Genomic DNA, 22,904 nt, shown 5'->3' on the forward strand with positions numbered 1-22,904 from the left:
AATCCAGCTAGATATTAAAGAAATGTTAACTCGTGATGACAATATGACGATCAGTTTGCATCAACAACACCCTATCAGACCATCATTCACCGCAACTATTCAGCTTACCTCAGATTGAGTGCTACATTCTACAACCCAGATCATGATTTTCCAAAGCAAATCTGGCAGCTTGTGAGCTCCCAATGGGGTTACTTTCATCCTGCAGTCAAGGTGGTGGTTAGAACTTAGAAGCATGTGGCAGGCAGCTAAATTAATCAACACGGCATCATGAACTTCACAAACAAAAATGTAATAGATTATGATTTCAGCGTTCTGATTATGACTGCTATTTAAGCAGGACAACTACCATATTCTGAAGAATAAATAACTGCAGCAAGTAATGCTTCTCAAAATATGTCATCAGTCAGCCAAACTATCACTGTTATCTTAAAAATACCACTGTCATGCAAAATAATGTAATTAAGCCACCAGAAGTTGCTGAAAATTTGGAACGAGTTGATAAGATATAGATCAAGATATCACCTGCCATGAGATCAAACATGTAAAATGGAGAAAAAGCAATCATGCAGCTGAGAAAAATATTGTTGATTATGCTTGTCCTAGTTGGGTGAGAAAGGAGTTGACAAGGAACCCATGAAAAAGAAAGCAAACCACCAAGGCCTCCATCTAGGTGTCTTTATTTCCTTCACCGGATGAAAGTTGATATAGGCTCATCTATTAATACATTAATGATAAGATCCTTTCTCCACTACTAAGACTTTTAACTTTCTGCTTCTGGTTGGGCAAGTACAAGGAGGCCCATCTGATGCTTCCAAGAAAACAGAAGTTCTTTCTCCCTCCAGAGATTTCTGCTCTGAGCTATCGAGCCTTGCCAACGGGGTACAAAAGGCTTATCAGTTGCTCCTCTGCATGACATGGTTGCAGGGATTCACTGTTTCATTCTCTTCTTGCTTCTAAGGCAGACTTTCTGATGCTGGAGTTGTTGCTGGATGATGTCTGGTCTGTCCCTCGGTCTCCTCTTCTCTGCAACATGTATCATGTCCCAGATGGTACTGTGCTTTGTGACTTCTGTTTCTTCATGGTGCCCCACCCCCCCCAGCAGACAATCAGAAACAAAGTTCACGCAGAAAACCAATAAATTTTGGGAGTTTGAGGAGCAAAGCAACACCTGGGTGGAAATCAATCTGCCATTTGATCTGATGTCCTGCATCAATGATAGCTGCAGCAAAGTGGGATCTATAGAGAACATGGATCAGAAAGATGATGAAACTCCGGCTTTAAAACACCAACAGAATATAACCGATGGGGATGAAACTAAAGAGGATTATGGTCCTGTTCTGCCCCTAAGGTGGAGGATTTCTCTCACTAGAATGTCAGAGGCATCTGTTTGGGTGACAGGGCAAAGTGGATCGATATATGAGAGGTTCTGGAATGGGGTGAAGTGGGTAATTGCTCCTCATGAATTACCAAATCCAACTGGACAAGCTGTTTCAGTTCTTATCATCAATCAGACTATTCTCGCTCTATCGGAAGGAGGACTGCTCTATCAGGTATTCTTGTGACACACAGAACCTAACCTTGATATTCTCAGCATGTTTCTTTTTGTAATATGTAGAACACTGTTTTTGGTTGAACTATTTCACCTACTGTTTTCTGCATGTAATTGCTATGGATATTCTCCAAATTTGACAGAAGAAACATAAGAAAGATAATTGCTCTGCTTTTGTTTCTGCAGCTAATTCCTTTATGTTGTATATCTTATTTATCTAGGCCCCTAGGTCTTCCTGGGGATATAGTCTGACAAAAAAGTACTACTACAACCTAGAAGGAGAAGACTTTCGAGTAAAGAGGAAAACATAGTAACAAGAATTTCATTTTGCTAATGGATTCTTAATAAATTTGGTGGGGATAAAACATTTTCTACCACTCTTTCTTAACTCCAAAAGCCATACTGTAGCAATTCAATGATTATATAAGAAAGCATGAAGTACTAAAACCCCTCCTTTCTATCATCAAACAGATAGCTTTTCTATTATAACTATGAACACATAACAACTATAACAGGGACTAATATTTCGTCAAAAAGAAAGAGCAATGATATGCACTGTTAACATGCCCTAAGCCTAAGTAAACCTTTCATGACAGAGTAGACTCAATTGCTGAACGATTATTTATTTTGTGGATTAGAAAGCTTAGAATGAGTTGCATATTTTGAGCCATCTAATCTACTCATGATCTAAATATTTCAGCTGCAACTGAATGAGGATTCTCAGCCCATTTGGACAGAATTTATGCTTACAACTGAACAGAGTACAAGAATTGAAGAAGCAGAACCAGGCATGGTTATACAGATCAAATCTGGTGTTGTATCTTATGATGGAGAGTGAGTAATCCGGTACAGATTTAAAAGAATAGTCAAACATTTTCTTTCGGAGAAATCATAAGATCCTTTTTCATTTTGAAACACCAACTTGGCAATAATGATAAAGTGACAGACATTTCTTTGCTTTATACTTCAGGAGGCTGTATTTAACCACAGTTACTGGGGAATTGATAGAGATCAGTGAGTTTCAGCCTTTGAGGTAAGGGAAGCCATTGCCTAACTTTTGCTGCTTCTGGTGTTACTACCAAATTGCTTCAAGAACTAGATGTGCGGAACCTGTGACATGACTTTAACAAGTGCACATACAACTCTGAACTTGAATAGGTGGGAAAATCATGGTCGACCACCAGGAGGAGACAATTCTGCCATAGCCGACACAGGTGCTATTAGACCAGGCATTGTTTTCACAATAAGGTAAGATGATGTAATCTGATTGTAGATATTCAGGATCAGGATTAAAACAGTCACAAAAGATGTACTTCAGCAATAGAAAACAACAAGAAGTTTCTACATTTACCACATCACATATGGTTGCCTACCTGAGCTGTTTGCAGTACGAGTCATATTTATGATCAAAGAAAATATCAGAAGCACTATGATACATATGAATGTGGTTCTTTTTGTTATAAAACCATGTAATCATGCAATTTCATTCTTAAATTGATCTTTCTGAACGTAGGTACACAGCACTAGTATTCTAGATCCTTTTTATACCCTTCCATGCCATTCTGAAGATTAAGATTGTGCTGCAGCTCTAGTGGAGATCTGTATGAGTTTGACAAGAAATCAAAGCCATCGTGGAAGAAACATATTTGGAGTGATCCATCCATCAAACAATCTTCATTGAGACCATCAAGAGGATGCACTTTACATGGCTTGGCAGGAGCTCACTCATCATCTCTATTCCTCTTAACTAAGGTACAAATTGGCTTTCTTCAAACTTTTAGATTCAATATAAACTTCATGCTGGAAGTGTAACTGATTCCACCAAAGTTAACAAATAGTGACCAAAAGTTATAAAGCTTAAGTAGGCGGCAAAGCAAATATCTAGATATCCAGTTGATCTTACTCTTCTATTAACTAGATATTCATGAGAATCATTATTTATAAGTACACTCAGCACCTACATCTTGATGGTTCAAATTTATGACTGCTAATATACAGATCATTTAGGATATCAGTCCATGTACAGCGAACCTAGGAAGTTTAATTGGTCAAGGGAACTAATAGATCCACAGGATGGCTTTTTGGTAGAGCGGCGCTTGCACAAAAGAAAGTGGAAGTGGGCAGTCCATGGAGCTCCCAAAGGACACCAATTGAGTGCCACTACAGCTGTTCAACAAAGTGAACTAAATGAAAAGATATTTTCATTGTTCTTTGCCACAACAAAAGGATATGTTTTTGAGTATCAGCTTCCCAAGAATCCAGGTAGTCTCTGATTTCTGCTCTAATTTTGATACTATTCCTTTGCCAAGTTATTCGGTGCACTAGCAACAAGAAGTCATCAATGTTTTTCAGATTGAGAATAATCAAATTTATTCCCTAAATTAGATAATACTTTAGTTAATTTAAAAATATACCCTTCAGAAATATTCTATTAAATTAACATTCTCTTAAAAGATTGAGATAACTATCGGAAACCACAACCGCGGTTAGCATGATGAACACTATATGTTCAAATGCAATACAGTATTTTTGTCATTGGCATCATAGTTCAGTTCAGATATTGATTTATGAAAACCGATGATGGCAGCAAGCTAATAGTACCTCTAGTATTTATTTTTGAGGATCACTTAGAAATATACTGTTATTAGTCTAAACATCCTAGTATACTTTCACAACAATAATAGGGTTAAATTGATTAAATTTGCTGGTGTGCTACAGTACAACTTTGCCTAAAATGTTTCTGAGTACCAATCAATGACGCAGTAGTTTAGGCTACATCCATCAGTAAGTTGATCGACTTTTTTTTTTCTGGTAAAAGGTGGCACTGATTGGGATAAAGTTCAAGGAATGTGGATAAATCATCTGCAGCCACAAAATGCAAAGGTTGCACGAGGAATACAAGGGATAGAAATTCAAAGTGGGAGACTAATTTTCCCATTAGATGATGGCAGACTAGGGGAGTTGCATTTGCCTGGATTTGGAGGTGAAGGATCTGGTCCAACTCAGCTGAGTAATTTAAGAAGGAAAACTTCAAATAGGTATGAATGGTCAGTCTTAGATGCCCCAGAAACTGAAGGATGGAATGCAGAATACTGCACTGAGGAACGTGGACCATCAAATTGCATGACAGGAACAAAGGATGTAATATCATACTATGAACCAAATGACTTGAGCACAACTGCACCTGCTAGAAGGCGAAAGGCTGAAGAACACCAACATTATATACCTATGAGTAATCATGAAACTGGCACATCAGAGTCCTACAATTTTCTAACAAGCAGCATTAGCAACAACTTCCGGATACGAGTGATGCATGCAGATAGATCATTTTTCCTCATAACAGACAATGGCTTGACTTATGAATATCTATACACTGATAATGTCTGGGTATGGCTAAGGCATGAGCATTCAACAGCCATAAGAGGTGCACTAGGAAGCTACAATGGAAGTTTGTTTCTGGTTGATGTAAATGGGAATTTACTAATCAGGGAAAGGATTGGTAATGAACTATTGTGGATCAACTGTACTGCCATGAAAAAGGGAAGACAGGTAGTGACAGGACCCCCGTGGGACGGAGTAATGGGTAAAGCTCGCAGAGTTACAACAGAAGATGCTCTCTTCTTTGTTAACAAGAAAGGAAGGCTGCTACAGTTTACGGTAAAACTAGATATCTCTATAATTGAAAAATCATTGAAATGTTACCAAACACTAGTAGATAGGAAATCAACACCAGTAGTCCCACATATGACATGATGCACTAGAGATGAATAATGGAACAGAAATTAGATTTCATTCCAATAGAAATATGATAAACATAATCAGGCAGCCAGTGGTTACCGCAAAAATATTTTTTTGACAAATCTACGAAGTTCATCATAAGATAAAACTACACAAAGCACACACCTATTGATTGATTGCTAGCCACTTTTGCATATGATAAATAGCAATCATATACAATTACCATATAACGGAGCTTTACAAAATTATTAGTTCCTACTTCAAGAAGTAATATTAATCGTATTGAGAGCTCAATGATTGCGTCTGCCCTTGAGATATGCAGCTTGTTAGATATGCTCTGCTTTTTGAACATATTTGTTGCATTAATATTTGAAAATGATCATTTGCGAGAGAACTTACAGATAAATAATACATAGATTCTTGCCAAAATAGTAATGTTCCATTGTGTACAAATTTTAGCAGAAACCAAGACTTTTGCTTAAAAGAAACTGATTTAATCAGGTACAAAGTACAAATCTGTGATAGCTATCATCAGTTGGTATTTCTTATTGTGAAGTAACGAGGATAATAGCTCTGCCACGCCCACAATATTCTTTCCAACGATAATGTCTATTCAATCAAGACATACTGTCATGTATCGACACATGCCACATCTTGTCGTGTTAATTATTTAATTTTATAGTTTTTGTATGGATATAATCTATTTAAAACTTTTTTTTCAGGTAGCACTACGAAAATTTCAGTGGAAAGACTGCCGCAGTCCTCCAGATACAAAAATTGCATTTATCGTGGATCAGGAAGTCCACAGAAAGAACATCATCTTCGTTGTTGGGCAAAATGGCCGTTTGTATCAGTATAACAGAATCACTGAATTGTGGCACAAACACTACCAATCCCCTCATTTGGTCCTCTCGAGGTCCCCTGGAACTGCAATTAGACCCTCTGTACTCTCATTAGCTGGCTCAATATTCATGATCTCAGATAATGGAGGCTTGGTGGAGTACCACTGGGACTCACTAGATGGATGGGAATGGGTGGAGCATGGAACACCATACCGAGACGTGTTGCTTGTTGGTGCACCAGGTCCATGCTTCGACGACACTCAATTATTTGTGATCGGATCGGATGGCCAGGTTTACAGAAGGCATTGGGATCAAAGGACTTGGAAATGGACATGCCATGGGTTCCCACATTCTGAGCCTTCATCAATAGAAGATCAAAGGATAAAAGGGAACAAGAAGTGTGCCACCGACGACAATGTGGCCAGCTACAAGAATGAGGCCCGTTACCCGGATGGTTACAGCAGAAACTGCAACGAAAAGGTTAAGAGGAAAACAACACCACCACAATCAATACTTACTACGGCATCATTCTCTCTCACCACTAACCCGACACGGTATTTGACGATTTGCAGGTGGCAGCAGTAAGACCTACGCCGTTTTCAGAAGATTCGGTCATTTTCGAGTTGCAGGATGGGAGGGTAAGCAATTCTAAACCTGTTTCTTTCGATTGATGTCAAAATAATCACTAGATTTAAGATACATGATATCCTGAATAGCGAATACAAGTGGGAAAATCAGAGTGAACAATGCATCAAATGCAAAATGCAAGCAGATATCGGAAATGAAGAACAAAATGTAACGAGAATCGAGGAAAAGTTGGTGTTATCAATTCATATCAATAGTAGCATTCGATGAACATAACAAAAGAAATGCAGAGATGATAAAGGGCAAGCAATTGCAACCCTATTTCTCTTTAAAACTGATGTCAACATAAACACCAAACTCAGAAGAGAAGCAGAGATATCAAGATTGCCAACCAAACTGAAAACAATGAACAATTAGAGTTACGATTACGTATCTGAACACATCAAAACATGGTGTTGCAACTCTGACGATATCAGCGCTGGATGCGCAGCTAGCAGAACTGCGGAGGTCGGAAGGGGGAGCGGGATGGGAGTGGGCGCGGATCATCGGCACGCCCACCAGCCTTTGCTTCACGAGTTACTGGACTGCGGTGGCCACATGACAGCATCGAATAGGCAGGTAACAGTTTATCACAACTACCAATGTAAATTAAAGGTAGAATGGGCATACGATACGAGACAGGCAGAAAGAAAGAGAGAGAGAGAGAGAGTAATGAACAGACCATAAAGTATAATAATAATAATTTGTTCTGTATTTGTCCGGTGATTATTTGAATCATTTCTCTTCTTTCTTGATCTCGAATCAGTTGTGTGGTGGGAGTCAGAAACCCGTGTCAGAGTATTATTATAAGAGAGAGCACAACATCAACAAACAAAAAGGTGAAATCCAATAGGCATACATTACAGAACTATAGACCGACATAATGGGTGGGATGTCTTGTAAAGTGGTAGTATCTCTTATTCGTCGGTTTCTCGATACAGTTTTTATTGTATTCCTTATGTACAAATGAGGGATGGAGAGACAATAATTTTCGACCCAGCCTACTTCTAAAACTGGCAAGGATCTAAAAAATCTCCGTATGTAAGAATGAACAAATCCCCTATCATCCAAACCTTTTGGTATCATCAGCCCCTAAACTAAAGACTAGACTCCCAAGGTGTTGTGCACGGTTAAGCAGCAGGCATAAACCACAGCAAGACCATCAATGGTGTGTGTGGCTTCAGAATGCTGCTGTTGCTACTCTTCTTTGGAAGCCTTCTCTGCCTTCTCCTCGGACCTGAAGTCGTCGAGGCTGTGATACTTCTCTCGAAGAAGCCTCTCCAACTCAGGGTGCTTCCTTATGGGCTCGGTCTCGCCCCGCTCTTCTCTAAAGTGGTGAAATGCCCTGGTATATGAACAAATTCAGCAATTAGTAATGTATCAAAGAAAACTAATGAGCTTCGGATATATTAACTAGTTATTCTTCATAATCATTCTGTGCAAATAATAACCAAAATTCTAATGAATTTGCAACTAAGAAAACCAGGCAATGTACAGATCTCACATTGTGGCTAAACATATTTAGACAAAGTTAAAAGCCTGCAAAAACCACATTCATCCGACTACATTTTTTCCATTTGTACATGTATAATGCATAAACAAAATGGACTGCGCATGACAACCTACCATATTCAATGTAAATAGAGAGAGAGAGAGAGAGAGAGAGAGAGAGAGAGAGAGAGAGAGAGTGTGTATTTTTTTCTTATATCAGAGCAAGAAGAAAGCTTTTCATACAGCAGAAGAAATATAGAATATAAAATATATGGGGAATTAAGATCAAGCAAATTATCACAAAGTTCTCATGTTGAGATCTATGTTGGCATGGTAGGCTGCTAGTGTCCGAAAATTAGGAGCACATATTTCTCACTAGCTCCTCATTTACAGTCAGAAAACCAATCAAAAGTTTGTAATTTTTTTCGCAAATTTTCCATGCTGCTAGCTTGAAATATCATTAGTTCAAAAGACGAGACAGGGCAAGATACATGTTCACACATCAAATCCTAACACTAACACATCAATAGAAAGAATTAATAACCAAATATTAGCACCTACAAAAAACAAACTAAAGATTAGCAGTATCGGGCATATTACCAGTACTTTTCAAGTCCATAGATATTGCCTTTTTTGTAAAAGTCAATCGTAAGTTGTTCAAAATCATCATAAAGATCTTCTCTAAAGTGTTTCTCCAATCCATAACTGCAAAAGAATAAAGAATATAATGGGACAAGCAGAACAATGGTTTCAATAAACTAATAGTTAAAATCCAGAGCTCTTCTTGATGTTCCAACATGCACTAAATATAATACTCTGCAATACCTGTAAAATCTGAAAAGGCATTCTAATCCATAATTATATTCAGCAGCCGCATCTTCCATTGCTAGCTTGCAAAATTCATCATACATAGCTTCGTTGAACATATTTCTAAGGAAATATGACCAAAATCGATAAAGAGTCATCATTTCCTGCATATAAATCAACAAATACTCGGAATAAAGAATGAAGACAAAATGTGTGCCTTGATAAAAGACCAAAACAATTTTAGGAAACAGAAGAAATGGTGAAACATAAGTTCGTTTTTCACCATAGATGATGAGAAAAGTCATCCAACAAAAAATTTCCAGAATTCAAACATGCACATGCATTGCACAAGCGACCAGGAACATTAAGATAATCACAAAAAAAATCAAGAACATAACAACTTGAATCTATTAATCACTCACATTAACTACCCCTATAAGCCACAATAAGGTCAGTATAGTAATAAAAATTGACATATGCCACCGGCGTATAACGTCACCACCAGTGTTTATCCATCAAAGGTCCATTTTTTGAAACCACATGTTCATGATGAATGTCTAGGACAAAAATAATAACAATTGGAACCTACCTCACTGCAACCAATTCCTAATCTCCTTCGATTATAAAGGCAACGCTTGTGGAACTTCAGATACCTTCAACAACAAAAAAATATTAATGAGAAAATCACAAAATCGCTAAACTGACACAAATGTTGATCGTAATGATAAAGCATACAGTCCAACAAAAAGTCATATACTTTTGCTGCTTAAATTGATTTTCTTCTAAAAGCCGATGACTTGGATGCTGAAATGGTGGGAAAGATTTTGGCATCGACCCCACAGGCGGGCTCCCAGAAAGAATACCATGTGGAGAACAACTCAACTTTGGCGACATTAGACTGGAAAATGTGAAAATTAAAAGACAAATCAATAATACAATAGAAAAGGCTAGCTTTATCATATAAAGAGAGACTACCTAGCAATACTAACCTGGTATTTTCTGGTGGCGTTGAACCAAAGAAAAAGCCAACAGAGTTGCTTGGTGGGCTTTCCGACACAATCCCATGATGATTTCGTCCACTGCCATAATTTCTAAAATTACTTGGAAAAAGACGCTGTTTACGCAGGGAATGCGATTTGCTTTGCCGCTTTCTAGAATTGGCTTCTCCAAGCTCTTCAGAGGCATTATTTCCAATATCTATGTTGGCTTTCAAATCCAAAGATGAGGTTGCATTAATTGTAGCTTTAGAATCCCCAGATTTGATCTCTGTCCTGACCCTATTCCTTTGGTTACTGGATTGCTGGGCACACAACTCCTGCTAGTTACACAGCACAAAGGTAATTATGCATTTGTGCCAGAGAACTTAGATGTGGAAACTGTATTCACACTTAAACCAAGAAAGGACAAATATCCATACCAAACTCAGATGGTTTAGGACTAGCTCATAAACAAAATAATGAGAAGAGAGAGAGAGAGAGAGAGAGAGAGAGAGAGAGAGAGAGACAACCAACCATTGGCTAAAGCTAAATTACTGCTTCAAGTCTTCAACTATCACACAAAAGAGCAACAAGCCATTACCTGCTCATAGAAAAAAAGCCCATCGTTGATAGCAGATGCAAGTTCAATTGATATTGTCTCCTGTCGCCCTGAACCAGTTCTATCGTCTTTGTCATCCATAATATCCTGAATGGGTTTATCCAAAATGCAAAAGTCCATCAATAGCGAGGAACTTTTATTAGCAGTACAACCTTTTAAGTATGCAATCATTGACAACTGAACTGTGAAACTTCAATGCAAGAAAACCACGCCTATCCAAAGTAGTCATGATGCAATCATTGACAACTGAACTGTGAAACTTCAATGCAAGAAAACCACACTATCCAAAGTAGTCATGGATGTAATAGAAAATCTTCAGTAAGCTTACAAGACACTAAAATAGTGGATTGGTATGAAAACAATTGCCAAAAGAACATATGATATCATAAATCAAAAGGGTAAAAATTTCAAGGATGAAACATAACATTTAAAAATGGACTTACATCATACTGCAAGTACCATCAAGAAAGTTTAAAAGATTTGGCTTTACCTGCATCATAATTACTTGGTTCCAGTAATATCAGTAAAACCCAAATGATTTATTTTCAAAGATTCCATCATAATACTACCATTTGGAATTAAAAGAACAAAATATTAACTATAGTCATCACTAGAAGTTTCATAGTGCAATTTGGTTCTGGAAGACCTTAAGTCGGCCTAGAAGGAGAAGAAACAAAAGAAAAAAAAAACTATGGAACAGATTAAACAGTCTAATGTACTAGTGGTCACAAACTTTTCTCACTGAGCCAATCACAAGGACATTCTCATACTAACAAAGTATGATTTAGTGCATTATATTATAAAATGATCAGTAGAAACAGAATTTTGAATTTCTTGCACGTTAAATATCATGATGTGTATCAGAAGAAGAAAAAGAATTTATTCTGATACAGTTATTGACAAAATGACACCAACATTTATAAGTAGGTTTCAGCCCCATATAGAAAGACCCAAACTTTCACCATCATGTAATTGATCTTGTTTGAATAGGATCCCATATAATCAGCAAGTAAATATTACCAGATTGGAAAAGTGAAATGATAATTTCCGTAAATGTTTGAGTACAAACCTGTTAATCTGACATATATAAATCCAGACACAAATACTTGCCTATTTGGTATGTCAGTATGCCTTAGGTAAGCAAATTTCTTAAACACCAGGTTTCAAGCTAACCTGATCGGACATAATATCACAATACACTACTTGCAAATCTTTTCAAAAGAAAGATTGTAACAAAAAAAGATGTTAAATACAACTTTGTTTATTTTTATAAAATGCCAACATAAAAATGTGAAGGTGTGTCCTCCTTAGTGGGGTATTACTGGAATAAATTCTGCAACCAAAATATTCATCAAAAACAAGAAAATTCATGGACAGAAGGATGTAAGTGTGAGATATAGATAAAAAAGTAACAACACAGGCATCAAAAGAAGCTAAGGAAAAACTTATTTTTATTTTTAAAGAAGGAGAAAACTCCTTTTTCCATGCCTCTACCTGTATTGCTTGCTACAAATTAATTTTATATCTGACCAAATCCTAAATATAAAACAATTGATGCATTTATATGCACATACCAATAGAGAAGTATTATTTGACTGATAAGCGCTTTTAAATTTAAACTGATTGGATGTACAAGCAAACCAATAAAAGAATCAAGTACTACATCAATACAATCATGCTTTTAAATACTACTAAATACAAACAACTATGCTTTGCCAATCTCACCACTGAGCATGTAAATACTGATCAGACAATTCACAGAATTACCTCCTACAAAACGTGGATCCCGGTATCCAAGGATACGTACTGTATTTTATTGGTTTGACTGCCTGACTGGTATGTGATAAATATATTATCTTATAAAAGTATACTGATACTTCCAACTAATTTACATTTACTTTTTTAGTGCTACACTGCACTTTACTGTATGAAACCAACAAACCATGCCACTCCAACAGGAGATGTACAGAATTATTATCCAAAATTTATCCTACTTGATACACTGAATTAGCATCTGAAACTTCATGTGTTATGGTTTCCAGTCATCTGTAATTTCAGGAATCTGATCTGATAAAAAAGATTTTAAAGCATACATATCTTAGACATATTTTAAAAAAAATAACTATCAATTGAAGAAAAATAAATATACAGAAATCTCAGCAAGGAGAATATACAGGTAATTTAAACAAACTGACATAGTCAATCTACTAAGTACTCATAAATATTCAAACATAAATATTTGGTTATTAACTATATGAACTTTTAGCCCACTTCAAGAAGGTTTGATGTATCATTAAAAACATATAAGTGGAAATGTTAAACAGCCTTGAAAATAGAGGAAATGCGACAAAAAAAAATTGCGATCTTACTTGTGTGACAATTACGAGTCTGTGCACATCTTGGTCATTAACATTTACTTCATCCTCTTCATCGTCAACGCTGTTGAAGATTGCATAATTTGGAGAGAAAATAAAACATAAATCCAATGTAAAAGTGTTACTAATTGAAGAACAGCATTTACATAAACCATGGCTAACAAATAGATATAATAAATTTTCATCGATCCTTTGCTGCTATTTAGAAGCCCCAAGATACTAAAGAAAAAAAATTAAAGAATTCTTAAACTCAAAGAATGCCTATAATTTACAAGCTAACAACTTATGGTGTTTCAGTTATAAAACACCCACAAAGATGGATTTGCTCATTTGGATTTTCCCTAACAAATCAAGGACTCAGTGTAAGCATGCAACTAGGTATCTTTGCAGGTCAACATTGAAGCACAATCCAAAAAATGAGAGCTAGGATGGAAGATTATATATAATTTACAACCGATCACCATCAATGTTCTAAAGCCAGTGATAGCCTACTAAATTCTTAGTCCAGGCAAGTTTAGACAAAAAAAGGCTTTCACAAGTAAACACTACTATATTTGGTGAGGCTTGAACTAAGGATAATCATTATCCAGTATAACCAGCCAAACTTGAATCTTAGAGAACTATAATAGGCAATTATGGTTTAAATTCAGAAAGACAAGACTTCTTTTAACCAAACCAAAGCAGCAAATGTATATATAACACTAGCTACAATCAGAAGTCAAGAACAGTTTTTAATGTTCATCGACTATACTGTATTAAGTAGAATACAGTGAAACCCCAGTTTAATCCTATATAGGTTGTGAGAGGAAATTTGAGTTGGTTTATAAGGCTGGATGAATTTGCTAATACTAACTTGAGTTAAAATATCTTGGATCAGTAACCAATCATCCGATCATAACAGGTTGTGAGATTGAGACTAAATCCCAAGGTGAGGACCACTATGTAAGTTTGTGTAGTACCCAAAACATATTATTTAATAAATAAATCCTTGAAATCCATCCTGTATTATTTCATTTGATGGGCCAAATCTCCTCCAGCACTCATTAGTGAAGCCCAAAAAGATAAAATATTTTCTATCTATAAACAGAGAAGCCGGGCTAGCAATGGCACAGACTGCACAAGGCTGTAAAACCACGGGATTAAGTTTCTTTAAACATCCAAAAGTATTGTGCTCATGTTGGTGAGAGTGTGAAGCATGAGGAAGCTATTCATACCTAGAATTTTTTTACCGTATAATACCACCTGGTACAGGTGGCACATATTGGTCTGAGCTTTTAGACCCTGTTCCAACTGGCATACAGCAAACAAAGTTTAAGAAACTTCCCTAAACTAGTTGTAGGCCAGCTAATCTGGCTTCCAGTTAACAGAAAATTGGTTAAACCCATTAATTTGATAAATTAGTCAAGGCAAACAGGTTACCAGTACAAATTTTCTTATTCTCCAACACAATTACCTGAATCTAAGTTTATTATACATAATATAAGTCCTTGATTATAAAGGTAGTTGATAAATTTATATAATCATGAACACATTAGTTTTAAATGTGTCCCTGGACAAGTCCTCGCCATTTCCATAAAATGATGTGCATTCAGGCCAAATAGACATATAAGATAAAGCAAAAGCAAATTTTTTACATACAGGCAAAATTGAAGCATAATTCAGGCACAAAATTAAAGGGAATGCTGACAGGAAAGAAAACCCTTATCACCTATTATTTAATGAAAGATGTTCTGTCTCATTTGTTGTCTGCTCTAGTTCCAGTTCTTCATCAAGCATAAAGGTACTTTGTCCATTTAAGCTTAGAGATTCATCAAGAAAACCATTACCAAAATCTGAAGCTTGTATGCCAGATCTCATGCTTGTTGGATTAGCTATCTTCTCAACTTTAGCATCACTAATGGATAGTTTGGCTTCCTCCACTGACATTTTAGAGATACCAGAATCACCAAAGTTAGTCCTGATATCAACATAGGTGCCAATGGAGTGACTAACAGGTGTACAGTTACAGCCACCACAGGAATCTCTTTGTCCATCCTCTGAGAACTTTCCAGATTCTACCTTCTTGCTGTTGCTCATGTCATCTCCATTGTGTATTATAGTTCCATCACTAATGAGCAAATTATCAAGACTGCATTCTGAACAATTATTAATTTCTGTCTCAGAACAATCATCTGTTGGATTTGAATTTGCTGAACTATTCTCATGAGAAATACAAATAACATTAGTTTCATTGTTGTCACTATTCTCCACCCTGACGGGAGGTTGGTTGCCAATAGACTGAGATTGTGCCGAAACTACAGGCTGACGTGAAGCAGGAACCCACTTAGACCAATCACTACGCGTCCTTATTTGGTTACCCTGCAAATTAAAATAAGAATGAGGACCTAAAAGATACACGAAGGCATAAACTTTTTTACCAACATGTCCCATTCAAATCACATGATAAAAAACAATTGTAAACAAAAAAAAAAAGATTTCCAGAAAGTATAAAGGAATTAGTGTAACCTGGACTTCTATCAAATGTGAGCTTCGCAATGCATCCAAAATTAAGGATATATCACTTGTCATTTTTTTAACCTGTAGGATCATCTTTTAGTTAGTAGCAAGAAAATGCAGGAAAATGATATTTAGGTGGTATAACTACAAAATGTCAGGGGTGACATGGTCTCTTGTAGGCCTGATGTGGTGGAATGCACTTATATAAAATGCATGTCTATTTTGCCACACAAACTGCATTCCTATAATCTAGTACAGAAGATTTTAACAACAAGAAAAAAGCTTACCCTCCTAAATGTTGCAATTTCAGATATAGACACCCATCCCTGCTCATCCATTAATGATATTAAATATTGGTCAGTTTGCAGGTTTCCGTTACTGCAAAAGGAAATTATGATTAGAGCAATAACACAAGAGAAAAGGGAAATTAAAAAAAGATACCTTGCTTAAAATAAACCTATTTGTACCACTTTGATGACTAAAAAAGATCAAACAAATACAAATTCATGAAATTGCCCAACATGAAGATAGAATTAGTTGCACAAATGCAAAGGGCTCATTATAAATATTCCAGACAGATAATCCTTCTAACTTGTAAATTTTGTTTAGAAACTCCGAGAACCATTCATGTGATAGAAGAATTATACTTGACCAAAGAACAACATGAAGTATGCATCCAGACTAACCTGAAATAGTATTCAATTTGCTTGACTAAATTAGCCCTCAAGACCTTCATATCTGCTGTCTGATTGGAATAGCGAGGAGCATGTGGATAAAAACAAGGAACCTGCAGCTTTTCTGGACGGGGAGCAGAAAGAGAATGCATGAGAGGAGGAGGAGGAGGAGGACCACCTGATTTTGAGCAGCATATATTAGTTAAGGAAAGATGATTACGGTAAAAAAAAAAATTGCGTGAGTAATTACCGGGAATACTAGGTCCATAGACGAATCCAGAGGGAGGACCATAAAACTGTGGAACTGAACTAATAGTAGTTCTTGGCACAGGAGTTCTTGGTCCATTTTCACAGCCCCTCACAGCCCATTGGTTGCACCAAGTTGGATTAAAGTTGTTGGGAGGTGCAGGAATGTTGTATGCTGTACCACCGTATCCACAATTGGGAGGCCAATTATATGGAACTCCTTGTGGAGGTGGTTGGAAATTTCTGTTTCCATAATTTCCTCCAGCTTGACTGGATGGGACAACAGGCATATTGGATTCAGGCAGCTGGCAATTAGGAAATTGCGCACTGCATGTGTAATAGCCATAATCGTTCATCAGGTTTGAAGGTTGGAGAGAAGGATACAACACTGGTTGCTGATGGCATGCAAAGGGTACAGTAAAAGGTTGTCCACTATTGACTGGTGCATTATGTCTGGGCCCATGTTTGTGAGGATTCGACGAGTGATGCTTGGAAGAATTGTTAGTTCTAAATCCATCAGATTTGTGCATGTCTATTGATCCCTGAAAATATAAGTAGAATAAGCACAGACATAACATCATATACTGACAAAAGAATAATCACAAAATAAGATCACAGACAATAAACATAACAAATAATATAGCAAACTTCGTAAATCCATTGCACACTTCATATATTTTTCAAATATAAGCTAAAAATAAATATATCTTGCCAAAAAACTGAAGAAAACATACAATTGTACCAGCAGAAATGATGATTCTACCAACGGGCTGATGCCAGCCGTAACTTAGACCAAGACATATGTAAATGTAATTACAAGAATCATCACTTTTTAACAAACAAAATAGAACAGTCGTTGCAATCACTATAGTTTTTAATGAGCTAATTTTGTTGGGCAGAATAATAGGTTCTGATTTGACTAACAAAGATGTGTGTATGATTTAATTGGGATATAAGATATTGTAATTCACACGGTCAATTATAAAGTATTCTGATAAGATGACTGTTTTAGATAGATTAGCACGAAACAGGTCTTCATTCCCCCAATCACTTACATAACTTGCAGGGACCATTTAACATAGGGCAACATTTGGTGGTTAGGTGATTCCTTGTATCGTTTTTGTTTGGGTTTAGGACATATTGAAAACAAAGGACATCTATCTTTTGGATTGATATAAGATAGTTCTATTTTGATAGAATATCCTATTCTATTAGGTAAGCCATTGCACTAAACAAATTTATCCCTTTGACTAGTTAAAGATCGTAATTTTAACCCGTGATCTCCAACCAAGTGGATTCCATTCTAAGTAAATATATCGAACCAATAAATGAAGATCGAGAGTTCTCGAGGGGAGCAAAACTAAGACTCATGCACCCGCTGGAAATTCACAAGATCTACCACATTACATCGCGGAGAAGGACAAAAGACTGACCTGAACAAAAGGAAAGGGTGGTGGAGGCAGCACATTCCCTCTAACTTGACCGGCGTTCTGCACTGCCATCGGTGGCGATAGAGCAGGAGAAGAAACCTTGGCCGCCGCACGATTGGGCGAACCTTTGGTCCAGACATCCCCGAGCGCGGGCCACGACTCCGGGCCCATCACCAGATCACCCTTCTTTCCACCATCCTCCGCCGCCGCCGCCGCCGCCGCTGTCGCCGTTTTACTCCACGGTGTCCGCCCCGTGTCTGGTGGGGGCTGCACCGGACCATGTGCAGTTTCCTTCACGACATAGACACCGGCCTCCGCGTCAGGCTTAGTAGCGTCGTTCGTGGTCGCTGTTTCCTTTCCGGCATCGACACCGGCCTCCTCCGCCGGCGCGGCTGTGCTGTCCATCGTCGTATAAATTCGAGGTAAATCAATCGGACACTACAAGAACGCAGCCAGCGATCGAGGTGCGCCGTCAGCGTCCGATCGGCGTTGATGAGGGGAGAGGATCGTGTAGGGTTTTGATGGGGCGGGCGAGGGAAGGCGGGATTAGGGTTTTTGGAAGCGGAGAGAGATCGACGGTTTTGCGGGTTGAAAGACGAGGGGTAAAAGTGCTTTTATAGCCGTTAGATAGACGATTCCTCATGTAATAGGTATTTATAATGCATTTAAATAAACCTATTGCGATTACCAGCAGCAATCCCATCAACGATCAGAGACGTGCATCCGCTTCCTCTTATCATGATATCATGTGAAGACAACATATGATGGGGTTTATCTACTATTAAATATTTGTTCATAATTCTGTTTTTATGAATTATAATGTTTGTATTTTGCATGTATTTGCATTTGCACCGTATTTTTGTACCCTAGAGAGTCGTTACGCGCACGGGAACAGTAAAACCCTCTCCTCTCTCGTCCCATCCAATTTGCTTCCTTGCCGATGGGATCCTCCGCAAGCCAGGCATCCATCCCGTCCCGCCAATCGGTCCCGAGGTGTCGCTCCCTCCGGAGTAGGACGAGAAGCCGAGGCCCAGAAAGTCGACCGACTGGTTGAATCTTCCCTGCCTCGTTCCCTTCGAGCGGATACAACGAGAGGCACTCGTTTTGTGTACGTATCCTCTGCGGTTGCTATGCATCTGCAAGAACGCTGGTTAAATTCTTCGATTATTGGTTCTAAATGTCGAGTAGGACAGGGCAAAGATGCATCTTCTGGTGCCGATCGAAGCCTCTTTCTTGTGTTTGTCTCGCGTGCTCCTTGTAAGTTGCAAAAGGAGCTACAGTCCAATCTCGTATAGAAACTTGCAGAAAAGACAATAGGAAGGTTTGTCGTTTCCAATGCGTACATCTCTTCTTGCAAGGGTAGTTCCTAGGCACATTAACCTTCACCGGACCCAAAACAGGTGGAGCCTCATTGGCTGGATCTCCCTTTTCCTTAGTGCATTATAGACTTCAAGTGCATCAATTTTCTTTTAGGAAAATAGGAGTTTTTGATCCACCAGGTGCTCAAGTGACTGATTTTAATGCCGTAAAGGAAACGCGAAAACTGAAGTGGTTGATTTCTGTTAATTCTAGCTCCATATGTATTCTCACAATGCTTCCTGCATTGTCCATGAATCCAGAGAGTTCAGTTCAGTCATTTTAACTCATCCGCAGGTTGTCTAGTTCAAATTTGATGGCTTTGTTGGTTTGACCTTTATAATTGTTGACCTGAAACCCTTCTACAGTGTTTTCATGGTGGTTCCAATGACGTTATCAGTGCTTCTCCGGAGGAGCAATTGAATATGGGGTTTAATTTTATTCTTTTGATAGAGGTGAATAACACATGGATTCGATCGTTTCTCACAGCCTTAAAGCTTAACCACTCTAATTATTCTGTTTTCTTATCCATATTCAATATCTAATCATGATAATACGGAAGGGTATGATGATCGGAATCTTCTGGGCCTTCAATCATAATAACTGATAAAATAATTGCTACATTCTGAACCCAGTGCTTAGCCTTTGATTCATCAATTCTGATTTTTTTTCTTTTGATTGTGCATTGCAGGTTAATAATCGACTGATGGATTACAAACTTGGATTTGGTATGACCATACGAGAGTGAAGCTTCCTATATAATTTCTCCAGAAGATGGAATGGAAATTTATCTGGCTGCTGGGTTTCGTGGTCGCCTCAGCATACCATGTCTGAGACCTCCTCATTTCATAGCTGCCAAGCTCATGCTGAAGGTTAGTTAACAAAGGAAATTACATTTATGTATTCTTATGAGTTGGATTCAAACAAATACTTGTTTCTCGATAGCCATTTGGTACTGTGGTATTTAATCACCAGATTCTTTGTTGAAACAAGATTTATAACAGCTTTCATTGTAGAAAATTTTCTAGGAAGTTTTTTGTGTCAATTTGGATTACTTCTCAAGCATTCCTTTGCTTCGTTAGTGCAGAAGCATGTGGAGGTAATGGGCCTCTAAAAGTTATAGAAATCTATAATTGCTTAATAATAATGAAAAGTTATACCATGATGGCATAATAAAGAATCACCAAGCAAGTCAGATGAAAAGATCATATAACTAATTGTCATCTTGTATTTTTGAACAGCATTGCATAGTGAATGATGCATTTTTCTTCAAAAAAAAAATTGTATCATTTAACTGATTTTTGTATGCTGAAACTTTGACAAGTGATAACCTTAACATACCACAGAATGAAAGACTCGGACAAAGACTTGATACAACTTTTTATTGGGTTCTTTTACCAACTTCACTTTTGATCCGAGGAGAAAAATGTCATCTGGGTAATGTTTCTTAGATATCACTCCAAAAGAATAGCACTAAGCAATGTTTAAAAGCTTTGACTTGGAATTCAACTTTTGAACTGCATTTTGCTTAATTAGGGGACAAAATTGACCTTAAAATAATCATCAACAATTAAGTTAATAACGGTCAACCAATAAAACGCGTGACATCTTTTCAAAGTTTTGTTTAAGTAGGCGATTAAGTCAGAAGTCAGAACTTCTATTACCAAATGGGTTGGACATGGACACATTTGGATTTGCTACTCATGCATGTGAGACATGGCTTTGCTTGATTGATTGATCACAGGACAACGTAATGAACAAATTAGGCAGCAGAAACACTACCAGATCTTCAAGAATCGACTGAGAAATCCCTAGATACCCGGTGTTCATCAAATCCAATAAACATTCATCTATATCCAGTGTAGTTTATTCCCCATCATGTGCATCATCTCTTAACATGCATTCACTTTTTTTCCTTGTTAAGAAACGTTGTAGGTATTCACCTATAAGACTATACATATATACCTCTTGATAAGAACATATAAATGAAGCATGCTTATTTTCGCTGCTTATAATATGTTTTTTTAGTTTGATGAAAAAGTGAACCTTCGACTATTGCATATTCATATTATAAGACTATAAGACTATACATATTCACCTGTAAGACTGTACATATATACCTCTTGCTAAGAAAGCATGCTACTTTTTTGCTGCTTATAATATATATATTTTTAGTTTGATGAAAAAGTGAACGGTTTGACTGTTGCATATCTCTAGAAATTGGAAGCATGGTTTGCATCGATTCACTATGATAATTATTCTTCCCAAAGCTTGTGTTGCAAAATCTAATGCTCCGATCTTTAAGTTTAGATGTCAATGTCTTGAAATTTCTGTTCCGATCAGAGTGCTGGCGTTTGTTGGCATGTGTTCTTAAGAATCATTACTATTCGGATATGGTTGAGCTAATATTTTAATGCCTGTTATTTTCTCTTCTTCTTGGGGATTTAAATTAGTAGTAGTTGATACGGATGCAACTAATATTATATTTCTTATGAATGCAAAAGGATAGCTATCGAATGGGGGCCGTGACTGGATCGAGAAAATATTTTATTTGACTTGACGTAATGGCTTTGAGAAAGTGTTGAATGAGTGGCCCAAAGGGACAATTAGGTGTCAACGTCTGTGAAGTGTAAGATCAAGCATCTGTATTTATTATGATAGCATTTTCTCTTATCATTGAGTAAATATAAGTAGGAAAGTTAGGCAAAAGTTTTTGACGTAGATTTAAATGAGGTTGCAAAACAAAAATCAAAACAGCTTGTTATCTGTTTTCCAAGATTAGGTTCTTTGTCAAACTCCGGACATCCAAACTGTAGGTAGAATCTAGGATTTTAGGACAGAGCTATTGGTCCAAACATGTGTATCCTTTTAATTGTATAACTATTTTAGTTAAAGATGCTCTAGTGCTTTTAATTTAGCTAATTATGTTGAGCACAATAATATGAAAAGATCCATATACTCAGCCACAAATATATGGAACATTTTGACTACTTGTTATTGCTGTTGTTTCTTGTGCTTAACAATGTATTCAATATGATGCAGCTGAAATCAACAAAGAGGTACATGTTTTCACCAATTATTCTTTTTTTGCCATCTTGGAATTACAAGTATAAAATACACAAAATTAGAGAAAACAAAATCGTGGATTCTTCTAATCCTGTGTGCTTTATGCAGATATGGTGAGCTTTGCTGGTGATGTGGGTCACACACAGCACAAGCATCTGGTACTTCCTCAGACCCAGTAAACCCCACGTTTTAAACTTGCATGGCTGGAATCAGCCGACAAAAGTGCCAACCTGTCATCACTCGTGGGTAACATCAAGCACCAGTTGAATTTAATTATATTTTTTTATAATAAATTTATCATGTATATATTTTTATAAAAAGATAAATCTTAAAGATAAAATTCAAACTTAGACTGTGTGATAATCTGTTAAAATCTTTATGAGATTTAATTCTATGATAAATTATTATTCTTTGATGCTTTAACAAAATTATTAGATTGGCTTAAATCGAGTTGAGTTTAATTTGGATTAGCGAAGTAATTAGTCGGATATGGATATTATCATTCTATTCTATCTCATCATTTAAATTAGATTATAATATTTTTAAATTTTGTTTTAAAAAAATAAGAGCGTTATTTAGTTTTGATTATCTGTATAGCTACTGTCAGATTCAAA

The 22,904-nt window shown here is 37.0% G+C and overlaps 2 protein-coding genes and 1 long non-coding RNA gene across 3 annotated transcripts; 2 read left to right on the forward strand and 1 right to left on the reverse strand.

The window, feature by feature from the left end:
- Nucleotides 1–751: 751 nt before the first annotated feature.
- On the forward strand, nt 752–7,467 carry LOC103986229 (uncharacterized). Its single transcript, XM_009404168.3, has 10 exons — nt 752–1,550; nt 2,250–2,383; nt 2,520–2,582; nt 2,708–2,797; nt 3,136–3,301; nt 3,622–3,811; nt 4,368–5,206; nt 6,010–6,609; nt 6,702–6,767; nt 7,205–7,467. The coding sequence occupies exons 1-10, from the start codon at nt 990–992 to the stop codon at nt 7,313–7,315; spliced, it is 2,820 nt and encodes a 939-aa protein (XP_009402443.2). The 5' UTR covers nt 752–989; the 3' UTR covers nt 7,316–7,467.
- A 126-nt stretch (nt 7,468–7,593) lies between these two features.
- Nucleotides 7,594–18,469, reverse strand: LOC103986228 (la-related protein 1A). The gene is made up of 14 exons (XM_009404165.3): nt 17,872–18,469; nt 16,443–16,980; nt 16,205–16,370; nt 15,806–15,896; nt 15,528–15,599; nt 14,731–15,380; nt 13,017–13,086; nt 10,630–10,734; nt 10,041–10,366; nt 9,809–9,949; nt 9,641–9,704; nt 9,070–9,215; nt 8,845–8,949; nt 7,594–8,098 (listed from the first exon to the last, which is right to left on the reverse strand). The coding sequence occupies exons 1-14, from the start codon at nt 18,271–18,273 to the stop codon at nt 7,951–7,953; spliced, it is 3,024 nt and encodes a 1,007-aa protein (XP_009402440.2). The 5' UTR covers nt 18,274–18,469; the 3' UTR covers nt 7,594–7,950.
- Nucleotides 18,470–18,736: 267 nt separating this feature from the next.
- On the forward strand, nt 18,737–22,694 carry LOC135637933 (uncharacterized). Its single transcript, XR_010496425.1, has 3 exons — nt 18,737–18,976; nt 19,916–20,096; nt 22,399–22,694. It is a non-coding gene; the product is annotated as an uncharacterized LOC135637933 (long non-coding RNA).
- The last annotated feature ends 210 nt before the right edge of the window (nt 22,695–22,904 follow it).

This window comes from Musa acuminata, chromosome BXJ3-5 (assembly GCF_036884655.1).
Source record: "Musa acuminata AAA Group cultivar baxijiao chromosome BXJ3-5, Cavendish_Baxijiao_AAA, whole genome shotgun sequence".
Classification (NCBI taxonomy): domain Eukaryota; kingdom Viridiplantae; phylum Streptophyta; class Magnoliopsida; order Zingiberales; family Musaceae; genus Musa; species Musa acuminata.

Excerpts from the sequence above, each read along its gene's own strand:
- LOC103986228 (XM_009404165.3), bottom strand. The coding sequence starts at position 18,273 with ATGGACAGCACAGCCGCGCCGGCGGAGGAGGCCGGTGTCGATGCCGGA. Across the intron at positions 15,897-16,204 it reads CAAATTGAATACTATTTCAG|TAACGGAAACCTGCAAACTG; the intron begins GTTAGTCTGGAT and ends TTCCTTTTGCAG. Across the intron at positions 15,600-15,805 it reads AAATTGCAACATTTAGGAGG|GTTAAAAAAATGACAAGTGA; the intron begins GTAAGCTTTTTT and ends ATGATCCTACAG.
- LOC103986229 (XM_009404168.3), top strand. The coding sequence starts at position 990 with ATGATGTCTGGTCTGTCCCTCGGTCTCCTCTTCTCTGCAACATGTATC. Across the intron at positions 2,583-2,707 it reads AGTGAGTTTCAGCCTTTGAG|GTGGGAAAATCATGGTCGAC; the intron begins GTAAGGGAAGCC and ends GAACTTGAATAG. Across the intron at positions 3,812-4,367 it reads TCAGCTTCCCAAGAATCCAG|GTGGCACTGATTGGGATAAA; the intron begins GTAGTCTCTGAT and ends TTCTGGTAAAAG.